Source organism: Pithys albifrons, chromosome 4 (genome assembly GCF_047495875.1).
Source record: "Pithys albifrons albifrons isolate INPA30051 chromosome 4, PitAlb_v1, whole genome shotgun sequence".
NCBI lineage: Eukaryota > Metazoa > Chordata > Aves > Passeriformes > Thamnophilidae > Pithys > Pithys albifrons.
The window spans coordinates 76,133,286-76,145,533 of record NC_092461.1 but is presented as its reverse complement, the minus strand read 5'-3'; the positions used below and the strand labels follow the sequence as shown (position 1 = coordinate 76,145,533).

Here is a 12,248-nt window from a genome sequence, read left to right as displayed (position 1 = left end):
CAAGGTAGTATGACACTCAAATCTCATGTTTCATATTCAGGGTTTTACTAAAGGGTTTTCTTAAGACATTTTTTGCCATGCTGGTAGCTGAAAATGACCATACAACTGGATCAACATGAGCAGCTCGTAAATTCTTGTAGCACAGTTCCCTGTGCAGCTCCCAGGCACCTCAGTGAAGTTCACTAAAATCCAGACAAGCTGCAGCTGGCTCAGCCATCTGAAAAATCAGGGTTTGGAGGGCTTCACAACTCAAATGTGAACTTCAGAGGCTGACAGATCTGGCATTTTTACATAACGGACATCTTGGGTAACTCTTTCATATCTGGGATGAGACTCAGATTGGAAAAGTCTTACATCAAGCTAGAAGATACAGTCTGCTCTCCTCCACAGACAGCACAGTTGACCCAAATAACAGAATGGAGTAGAAAAAGGTAAATTTTGTAAACCTCTTAGCTTTCATTAACAACTTAGTGACAGACATGTTTGTAGATGCACTAGTAGATACCACAGGGTGCCTCCTAATTTCACTGGGACTCCTCCAAAAGGAAACAATCAGAGCAATCACGTAACACCCTGTTGCATCAGAAGACTGTGAGAAGAAAGGGACGCGCGACCAACCCTCCTTAGTAACACTTCTTTTTAAAACCTTTCAAGAATGGTACCCCCCAAAGGCACTTGTGGGAGTCCAAAAGAAAGAGTCCAAGGAGCTTGCCTCAAATGCCAAAAGCAAATTTTATTTTTGTCAAATATATACTGGGTTTCAGGAAAGAAAGGAAAGCTGTTTGTTGGTCAACTGTTTGCCACTGATAAATTAAAAATGCTGTATTCTTATTCTTAGTGTGAGGTCATACATGCACCTTAGGACCCTGTATTGAATTTACCTTACTAACTACCTGTTTAGAATTTTTTTGCTTAAGAAATCCTCAACTCCAACTACGCCATTCAGGCCCCTGTCTCAACTCAAAGGGTCTAGTTAGGTTATTTATAATTAGAAACAGAGGACAGTTGGCTATCTGTCAACTTTGTACTCCAGAAGGGTGTGCAGTTTCAGCTTTTGTTCACTTCATTAACTTTCAAACAGTCTGATCTCTACCCATTCATTATCATGAGTTTCCTTGAAAGAGAAGTGAGACATTTTTAGAAACTTAAACAATTTCCTTGAAGATTAATTTTCATTTCCCTATCCTCTGCTATCATACACGTATTCCTACCTTCACCCATTCACCCCAACTTGACTAATCCAGAATACTTATTTTCATTTTCACTTAGCAACACTACTCTCAGCCAGAACTGCTGTGCTCAGGAGCAGTGCTTTGGGATCCTTCCCACTTACTGCTCCCCACTCCTGCTTTTCTTCAGTTTCTCAACCCAGTTGTACAAGCGCTGTTCAGGGCATTCTGCTTGCAGCTTTAAAGCAGAGAAAACACTTGGTAGACAGGGGCAGCAACTAATTAACCAGAAAGGAGAGATGGCTGTATCAGATCAAGGTAAAAAATCCCAGGGATGAGCAAATGGGATCCGACACAGTAAAGGGGAGTTCCAGGGGATTGGGAAAGGGGAAGGGCTGTCTAGGAGAGGGAAAAAAGAGACAATCTGAAGCCACTAATTTTTCAACACAGAAACAGCAAAAGAAGGAAGAGAAGTGTGAAGAAAAGGAGACAGAAACATTCAAGTTATTTAAAGTCAAGAGAGAATATCCCTACTGCCAGACCCCATGAACACTGTAGACAAATACATTCTACAGGTATTTAGGAGTGATTAGAAAATGACAGAACTGCTTGTATGAAGTCAGAAAAACATTTTACAGGCAAGAAAAGGCAAAGCATTATATTAATAAAAGCAAACACTTCTTGCTACAGCAGATTTTCATCTTCCATAATTTGAAGTGAGAATTCAAATCATTTCACAAATTCACATTATTTCCTCAACTTTCCTTCTGTTGCTGCTCACTTATTCCTCTTCTGCTCACCGTCTTTTCTCCCTTTGTCCTCTAGCGCAGTACTGCTCTCTGGCTTTTATGTCATTCTGACAGGGCTTGGCCTATGGATGAACTGGAACCAAAGCTAACTCAGAAAGCTCTCCAAATATGAGCACACACATACTTCCTAAAAAATTCCAAGTTGTAATAAAACCAGTTTTTTTAGCAGAACTGCACTTTACAATAAATACATTTTTCACTACAGAGGCCAAAATTAAAGTAATATCTAATAAAAAATATAAATGCCTTTCCGTTGATACAGAATCTTTTTGGACTGAAAGTGTGTACCATCAAAAGACTTACTAAATTTAGAGGGCCTAACTACTTCAGCAGACTTCATGTGACTTTCTCAGTAAGAGGAATCTGGATGGTCTACAGGTCCATTCACCCAGCTCTTAATTCAGTAGTATCTGAGGCGCACTCAGTTCTGCCCCTTGACTGAAGGTGAGATTTTATTTTCCCCTCTAACAATTTGCTTCACTCCTCTCAACTTTCAGTAACTGATTACTGTACAGTCATTTACAGTTAACAGGTTAGACTAACACAACATCCAGCTCAGATGTGCAACATGCCATTGTGCAAATTCATTAATTATGTGACATTATGTCACTTAAACCCCACTTACAAGTACCTTCTGCATTCACAAGTGACTCAGGAAAATACATGTATAAGCAAAGTATGGAAAGCTGTACAGTATGAATCTAGAAAATACACACAGCAGTCATATATCCTTTGATATAAAGGAAATTTATAAAAATCCATTTACAGTATAATCTTGTCCCAAAAGCTGTTTATAAAGGTCTCACCCAAGCACTCAAGTGCAGGAATACAATAACTGAGAAAGAAGGAAGGAGATCAGAAACAGAGGATGGGAATCAGAAATAGATCAGTGCACGAAGCCACAAAGTGGTAAGTATTGTTTACCTGTCAGTTGACATTGATTAATCTTGTGTTCTGTGATATCGCTCAGTGATTCAAACACCTGGAGGCAGCTGTCACAGCTGTGCACAGCTTCTTCTTCTAACTCCTCCCCTTCATCCGGCCTTTTCTTACAGTCTAGAACATCTCCATCTTCTGCCTTGTCTTCAAGTTTACAGTTAGGGTCTGAAAGAAAATCAAGACCAGATGTCAGGCACCTCAGAAGAAACTACTTAAAAGAAAAAAAATCAAAATAGGTTCTTTGGTAATGATGAGAAGAAAAATACTTAGCATGAGCCTGCATACATCACACTGTATATTTTATTGCTAAATAAGCAAAGGAGGCCTTTTTTCATTATTCTTTTTCTGATCTCAGTGAAAAGAGAATTTTCCTTCTGCTCCCACAAATGCAGCTTCATTTCTCAGTCAAGCTGTTCTTCTATGCTTCAATGTTAGGTTTGTCAATTTTATCACAGCTATTGAAGCTGCTTTGATCATCGTAAGAAAGGATAAACCACCTATGCAATTAGTTTTTCAGTGAAAAGAAAAATCTAATCAATGAGTGTGCAGGAACTCCTTTTCTCTGTTAACTACAGCATTTCACAGGAAATTACCAGAATTAAGAGACTAACAAATCTGATTTACATAAACATGAAATTAATCTTCATTTTACAACCTACTTCAATACTCCATCACCACACTATTCGACACAAACAAAGCCCTGAAAAACTTACACCCTTGGTCAAAATGCTACACAGACTTTGAAATTGTGTATGACTTAAGAAAATCCCGATCAAGCTCCCGTGTTCACTAGATCATGGAAAACTGGAAACTAATTATTGTAAAACCTAAATAGTGCACAAGGAAAGCTTTGTCTATTTGACATGCTAACAGGCATTCTGGGAATAACAAGATAGCTCCAGCCTTCGATCAGCCGTCCTTAGCCCAAGCTGAAGCTTCTAAACTGGAAGAAACATGCAGTGTCACCACCAGCCCTAAGCACAGAGACACCACACAGCTTGCTGCACTGCCTCGGTTATGCAGATGATAAGCGCAGTGGGATAATGTGTAGCCTACAACTTTTCCTCCTCTGAGGAGGAGTAGAGTAGCTTTAACTATTCCTGACTTTTTGCCCACTTCACTACAAGCTTCCTTCAAAAGACAGAAATAAAACAATCTGTCTTCCCTAATAAAGCAGGCTGGCACTTAACTTCGTTTTTCCCTGGGAACCCCAGTACAAAAAGTGAAATGCAGAAGAAAAATGGTTGCATACATTCCAGCAAAAGGAATGCAAGTGTTTCACCACTCTTCCCTTTTCTGTTTTGGCTGCCTTATCTTTCCTTTTAGATATTTGAGAGAGCTGAGACTGAAGTAAGTCATTTTAGAAAGCAAGGACAAACTCACATAATAACAGGAGATTGTGCAAGTACATTTTAAGATGTTATGCTCCTTAGCCAAGTGGATGACTAACCAGGGGTAGGTTTCTTGGCCAGGCAAACAAAGAAGTGGTATCCATGAACCCACCTTATTTGGCATTTCAATTGATTAGGATCATGCACAATTCCTTGGAAGAGAAGAAACTAAAACACGTCAACACTAAATTCATATAACAGTGAGGAAGGGGTGAAGAGAAGCACAAAGGTGATTCCACTTTAAACCACCCTTACATTCTGTCTTGGCACCCTACAGTAATGTGGGCACAGCCATTCCTGTATTTCTTGCTGCCCACAACCAAGGTCAGAGCTCTCTCTGCATCCTTTGGTATACGCTGCTGCACCCTGCCCTTCAACTATGCAAACACAGATGGACCCGCAAGGAAAAACTGGAAATGACCCATGTCAGGAAGTCTTTCTCATGCCATGTGGCTTGTGATCAAAACCAAGGAATTTCTTTGACAGGGGTAAAGGGCAGAATTTATTTTTAAGGGAATTATATTACAGGGAGAAACCAGATTAATTTTTAAAAATAAAAAACACATTCTGAAGGCAAAAATGTATTTGTCATGCAAAAGTCCAGCCTATAGACTGAGGCCTTATATGACAAATTACATCCACAAGGTTCCTTCAAGAGTGGAAATTTCCACTTGAGCAGCTACTTCCAAGTAGAAGAGTAATCTGCAAATTTACAAACCCAAAAAGGGATGCTAATTAAATAAAAGACTTTATGTCATTTTAGCCATTATTGAATGCTCTAAATCTAATAACTTCCATTACCACTTCATTTTCCAAGGTATTTTGAAATATTAATAAAAGCAGTTAGGAGCTCACCTGGTTCTAAGCAGTTTGGAAAATTAAATAACTGTCTTAACTGTTGCAAACTGACCCCAACATCATTAAACACTTGTTGGAAGTCAGCATGTGCACATTGCATACTATTAGTTGTTCAGCTCAAGCTCCCAGTTTCATCTCATAAAACTGACAGCACTTGGGGAAACGTGGGCACTGGGTCTGAATTTTAACATGAGTATTTAAATGCTGCACATAAAGTTTACAGACCTGTTTGTTTTAAAATAAGAGTAGTGTCTGACTGCTTTAAGTACAACGCTGAAGGAAAGAAAAGGGAGGGGAGGGAATTCTGAAGACTTACTATTCAGAAACACTGGAATTCTACAGGAATTCAGTGATACACACAGACGTAGGCACACATATGCTCCTTAGTGCACAAAAGCCTCAAGAATTGCTCAATTTAAAGCTTCAGACTTAGCGACCAGTTATTAAAATTAGAATCATTTTAAGACTAATAATGTTTTGCTTCTCCTTCTGCATTTGCAGATATAAACTCTACAGGGACAGAAGTCAGTCAAGCTTATTCCCTTCTGCCACAACTTTAGAATACATGCTCTAGCCAACTGGCACATTTGTTTTTAGGTCAACACTTAAGTGGGACCCTCTGGGACCTAGGTTCAAGTTTAGCCTACGACAGCTTTGTGAAATGAGTTCTGGCAGTCTCAGCCCCCCTCAATGAATGCATTTCCACTGTGATCTGCTTCTGTGAAGAGATGTCACCATCAAAATAAAAAGATATTTAAAGAGAGTAAATATCATTTGGATGCTTTGTGAATAGATAGTTTTTCTGTTGCAACAACAAATATCTTCCATCAAGAACTGGTCTAGTCTTAAACAGTTACTTAAATTGAGGATAAGCTGCCTTATTTGAGCAGCTCTTTTGAAGACTAGAATAAAACAATTTATCAATGCAATATGCACTTATCTGTACTTTCTCCTTAACCTCTTGTTCAAAGCTCATGCTCTCCTGTAGACTTCAGGACAAATGTCATTCATCTCCTGCATTTCTTTCTCCCCAGTATCTGCAACAATCACAGCCAAAATTCCCTCAACAAAGATGGTCTTCATAGTAAGATTCCTTTTCCCAACATCGGCAAGTACCACTGTCATCTCCAGAGACTTCCCTGCCCTATTTCAGAGGTTACCCATGCACCAACTGAAATGTTTCAATACACACCAGCAATATACACACATCATCTCCATCTGCAGATACCACTGAAAATTATCTAGTATGGAAAGGCAGGTTACTTTTTCAGAACAGAAATAATTTCAGCCTATTAAGGCACCTTAAAAAAATAAGAGAAAGAACAGTTGTCTTCTGTTCCTGATTATATTAACATTTTTTATAAATGGAAAATAAAAGAAGCATGATTTTCTCATTCCTGTGTTCCCTGGCAGGTGGTTCTCCCCTTCCCTTTTTCCTGCTTCTCATAAGGGATGTTATTGCTGTAACTTGGTCTAATAAAACTGCAACTTTAGGGAAAATGAAAAATTGCATTGGTTTAAAAGTGTTGGAGGCAATAGAGCCATGGACGTCAATTAATTTCAAGTATGGGAGCGGTTTAAGGCCAACCACCAGAAATTCTATTCTGCCATGTAAAAATGAGTTTTCACCACATTTACTTTTTATAACCCATATAAAAGTCAAGTAAAAGTAATGAATATCTAAAAATCATCTCAGTGGACTGGCAAAGACTGTCTGTATTTTTGAAACTCATCTTACATATTTCTGCCTATGTTCAAGGATCCATAGATATTCACAACTAAAACATCAAACTACCAAGAAAACAGCCTCCTTTCCAATCCATTTCCACTGCCTTGCAGTAGACCTCCTTCCAAGCCACTTCTGTATGGAAAAGCGCTGGCAAAAGAAAGGAAATCTTAGATCATGTGGTTATAATTATTACCAGGCAAGGAATATTTCTTCAGCTCAGTGGAAAAGTAAAATTTTGTCGCTCTCTGCTCCCCATAGTGTCCATCGCAAAACAACTGCCTCATTAAATCTCTGCAGTAAGATTAATATGCCATAGCTGAACTACATTATAACTTGGTACTCTATAAAAAGCACATTTAATGGTTAGAGCCAGAGCTTAGATACAAAGTATTACTATAAAAACTTCTGGCAGTGTGTACACAGTGCGGGCCTTCTGTACTGCTTGCTCTATCAGAAGGGTTTTTGTTTTTAGTATCAGCACTGCATTCTTGCTATAGAGAAAACCAGAATGCTAAATCTTGCCTAGAAACAAATAGAGAACAACACGGGACATGATGGGAAATAAATAACTACCAAGACAACCATTGAGAATTATTTTAAGAAAATGCAGAAAAACAGCCATTCCTTGGCATACTGATTTTCAGTTTTGCAGTCATCTATTTTTCAGCTTCATGTATCTACAGCAGTACAAGTTGGGGTTTTTTCATGTTTGCAGATAGCTAAATGGAGACAAATGTACATTGAGAAGACTTTGAGAAATTTCCCATTTAAAAAGCAAAGAGCTCCCCCCCCTTTTGTTTATTCTTTTCAAAAAATCTAGTTTATGCAAAAAGCCACTAGAACCTATAAAAGGCACCAAACACAAAGCCACAGGACACATATACAAGAGAACATAAAGTCTTCCAGCTGAAGAAAAAAATTAACTGCATTCTTCAACTTCATAAAGAGGAATAACTCTAACTGCTCTCAAACAAATTACCTACACACATTCAGAGATGACTAGACTTCTAGGAATATCCTTAAGGAGCCAGCCCTTATACCAAAAGGTGACCTCAGCTGAATGAATAAGACTATTCAGATGAGTCAGTCCTCCTCTTCAGATAAAATTTGGTGGAACCAGTACCAAAGACAGAAACAAATTATTTCTTGCATTCTCAGAACCATGTTAGAGAATAAAAGAGTCCTTGTTATTAACAATTACTACTTCTTTATTATCAACAATACTTATTCCTGTGATCCTGACTCAAACAACAGTTTTTTCCACCCAAACTCACTGACGTAATTTTAAGGAGCCCTTAATTAGCCCCTGACTGTTAATAAATTATACAAATAATCTTAAAAGAAGTCACCCCTATGTACATATTTTAAAAATACAAAACTAGTTTAAGTGAAATGAATGATCAAGTTTACCTGAAATGGCATAGAGTGGTGTTTTACGTGGGGAATGTAGAGAATTACTATTTTTAACAAGAAAAAAAAAAAGAAAAAGAAAAGCATGCTGCACTTTAGAAACATCTCACTTTCAGTTGGCTGACCTACAAAAGGCAGAACTTCTAATTGTCAGAAATTGAAAGATAACAGGCGAGGAATGTTAGTTTCCATTGCAAGTCCCAAGAATGCATTTTAAGCTGAAACAGAGAAAGAAGAGTGTAGGCATTGCAAAAACACCCCAATACAAAAGTCCCTCACACTGTTGTCAAATGGTAAGCAATCACTAATGAAGGAATTTGGCATTACCAGTCTGTGCGGCTGTGAGTCCCACACCTGCCTGATGGTCCTCTGTTTCATTTTCTTCTACTGTTAGAAAAAGGTAAACAAAACAAAAACAAAACCAAAAAAAGATGTTAGGTAGGTAGCTGAAGTGTTTCAAGCATCTTTACACCAGCCTCAGTTCTGAAAGCCAGCAATGCTTGCACAAGACGGGCAAGAAAAGCTGCACTGCAAAGTGCGAAAGTGTAGGCCAGACCAAGACAGAATACATAGCTGTATGGAAGCTACAGCTCTAAGAACAGAGTGATCAAATCATTTTCATGGCTTAAAAAACCAAATCGAATTTCCTCTGGGATATTTGTCTTCAATACACTTTACTGTATTTGATTATGGAACTAAATGAGAGAACAATTCTGGGCTTTAAGATTCTGCTTGCTCCACACGGATAAGAGAAAGCCTTCTCCTTGCAGATGGGAGAGGTGTGTGTGCTAATTCATACATAAGCTTTAAAAAATAATAATAACCCTAAATTCAGTAGCAAACATCTCAGCAGTGCAGACAGCCTTGCAAAGGAGAACTAACCCCATGCTGTTTTACTGTATACACCATGCCAGCATCTTTCCCTTGGCTCACAGCTTTCCAGAGCAGTAGAACTAAAAACAATACAATTCTTGTCAGATTCACTATTCAAACTTGTTGGGCAAGTGAACCCAACAAGAGCCATTCTGCTGCTACTTTGAAAAATTAGAGATCGCTGTTCTCGTATGCGCTGATGCAATGCCCAAGTAAGATTGACTCTCCCGAAGCAAAAGTAAGGGAGAAACTAAAAGGCATAACCATTTCCTTTTTATTCACCCAAAGACTGAGCTCTTTGAGTTAGAGAACAGCAGAGAGACAAAAATTCATTCTCCCTCCACAGGGGAAAAAGCTGAAAGGGGAAAGACTGTACTTCTGCGGCACTTCCACTCCCAAGAATTCAGACCTCAAAAAATAATCATGCAACTGAGTTAATGTTCAAAGATTTGAGGTATTTTTCCTGGTTCTTGGGACAAGAGAGTGCAACATGTAGGGTCACATATAAATCTAGACATATATGCAAAAGAAGAGATACATATACACACTCCACAGGTACCTCTTTTCCTCCTCCGCCAACCCCAAGGCTTCATACAACTGGTTGTTTCTAGAATCTGAGTTTCTAGAAAAAAAACACCAGTTTTCATAAGGACACTCTTAGGACACCAGAAACTTGTAACACAGTGCATATATTAAAAAGAATCAAGTACAATCTCTGGAGGACTCTAAACAATCTTTATCTCTGTCCCAGAGCTGTGGCTAAGTAAGCAAATTCTTATCTACAGAGATCTGACAAAAGTTTCCCCAGCCCTGGAGTCAGTCAAGTATTTCACAAAATATGATTTTATGAGCTGATGTTTCAGCTGAACTTGTACTTTGCAGACAAGATGTTACCAGTACCTCAACTGTGACAATACTGTATGATTTTCTTTGTTACACTGAAGCAGCCATCCCAGCAGTCCTCACAGCTAAAGGAAACTGGTCAGACAAAGGAAGCAGTGGGAAAAGCTCATGAAAAGCTGAGTTTTGGGGAACATGTGGTCAAATGCAAACTAACCTAAATAGAAGGATTTTTCACTAAGGCAGTGCAGGTCAGTAAGATGCATTAATAATGCAAGCAAAATAATGAATACAACTGGTAGAGTTTAAAAAAACCCAACAAAAATCAACAACAAAAAATTTGTTACTACCTTAAAGACCTCAGGGAAACCTCTGTAGCAGCTCAACCTGACCCGGTTTATGTCCATCCCAGCTGTTGATCTATTTCCAAAACTGTTCTCAAGAACAAGCTCTAGAACTGAAAATAAGTCCACTCTTCCATCCCTCAACAGAAAACTCCCCTTGGTCATCAGTACCTACTGACCATCCTTATTAAGGGTTGTAGGTGTTTCAGTTGTCCTCAACCATAGTAAGTATCACAACTCAATAAAAAAAAAAAACAGTTTGAGAAGTCTACTATTTCTTAAGTTTCAAGGTGGAATTGAGGTCTCCAAACATGAACTTTTCAATAACTGATTCCAAAGTGACCACCTGCTGAGAAGTAAACAAGATCTCCACCTGTAAGTGTATGCAATTGAAATTTATTTTTGTTGTTCTGTCCTGAATGTCTACTGCTACCAGCTGCAGTACCAGAATCTCTCACTGCTCCTGAAAAGTGACTGCACAGTTAAATGTACTCAGCTTCACAATGCTGACTGAGAGCTTCAGCAAACACTTTTATGTCTTAAAATCAAATAAAGAAACATGGATACTGCCTAACAAATTGTTTCCAGGTATGCAATTTTTTACCATGAAAACATGACAGTGTATGCCTTGTGAAACCAAACATTTTACAACTTCCCTGCTATTTTTGGATCTTAAAATTCTGTGAGACCTGACATTTGCTTTCAACAAAGGCTGACCCTGACCACTATGTCTTTATTACACTAAAAAAAGGAAACAAGTATGAAAGCAGTTAAGTTCACAGCTAACATCTTTCTAAACTGCTTTTTGTCCCTTTAAGGATTCTCAGTCATAACAGAACCAAGCAGGTCACAACAGGCCATGGCACGAAGATATGCTAATAATAGTAAACTAGGCTAACATATTTATCAGGAAAATAAAACCCACATTTAGGGGGAAATATGATAAAAGAAAAAAAAGAAAACTACTTCACAAACCCCACTGAAATAAGGAAATACTAGCAATAGCACAAATCTCGGCATTATCACAAATCTCCTACAAAATAGTGTCTCGTTTTCCTTTGCATTAAGTTAGCTCGTTGCTCCAACTAGCAGGGGTATTCCTCACATTAAGTAAGCTACAGCTGATAGCATCAGATAAGCTTTTGATTAGCACTTAACACCTTTCCACAAGCAGATTCTGAAAACTTCAGTGCTAATTCGGCTCTCAGGCCACTGTTACCTGACTATGACATGCAACCAACGTTAACTTACTACACCATTTTCTTTCAGAAGGCGAAGACACCTCTAAACCTCTAATCTATCTAAAAGAGAGGCTTTAAATTTTGCTAACCAAAACCATTTCTTGAGCACTAGTATGAAATGTAACTAAAAAAAAAGCTACAAGGATGATATGCAAATAAAACAGTAGCATGTATGCACTGTTATTAACTCAAACATCAAAATTATTGATACTTTAGGACTGCAATTGTGCACAAAGATGTCATCTTCATCAGAGTATATATAGCATAAGGTAAGATGAATCCCATGTAAGTCATAGAATACCAGTAAAGGAAAGGCCTCAGGAAAGCAGAATACCTTATGAAGCCAGTATGAATAACTGATGTTACTGCTAAACAGCACTTCTAGGTATATTTGAAACAATATAGTCATGAAAGCAACAATATTCTTTGCCCCTACAAGTACGTGTTTATGGCCACAGGTCACTTGTTTTGTTAGATGCAGAAATATTTCTCAATTGACTTGTATGTTCCTTAAAACAACAAATGATCAATTTTCTTCTATATATTTTCTCAGGGCAATTCTTGAGAAACAAAACAAACAGAAACCCCAAGTAATAAAATTTTGAGAAAGGACCAGACCACCACAACAATGGTGGTAACCATGCT

At 38.3% G+C, this 12,248-nt stretch overlaps 1 protein-coding gene across 10 annotated transcripts in view; it reads right to left on the bottom strand.

The window, feature by feature from the left end:
- Positions 1-12,248, bottom strand: part of ZNF521 (zinc finger protein 521) — a 232,305-nt gene that overhangs the window by 204,951 nt on the left and 15,106 nt on the right. For 6 of the 10 annotated variants that reach the window (XM_071554650.1, XM_071554647.1, XM_071554641.1 and 3 more), the window contains one exon: positions 2,903-3,082. Coding sequence is in view for 6 of the 10 variants with exons in the window: in XM_071554641.1 (XP_071410742.1) it covers positions 2,903-3,082 (180 nt within the window). In the remaining 4 variants the exon portion in view is untranslated. Of the gene's footprint in view, positions 1-2,902; positions 3,083-8,632; positions 8,693-9,737; positions 9,801-12,248 lie in introns of all 10 variants that reach the window. The other 4 variants (XM_071554640.1, XM_071554642.1, XM_071554643.1 and 1 more) reach the window with 2 other exon arrangements.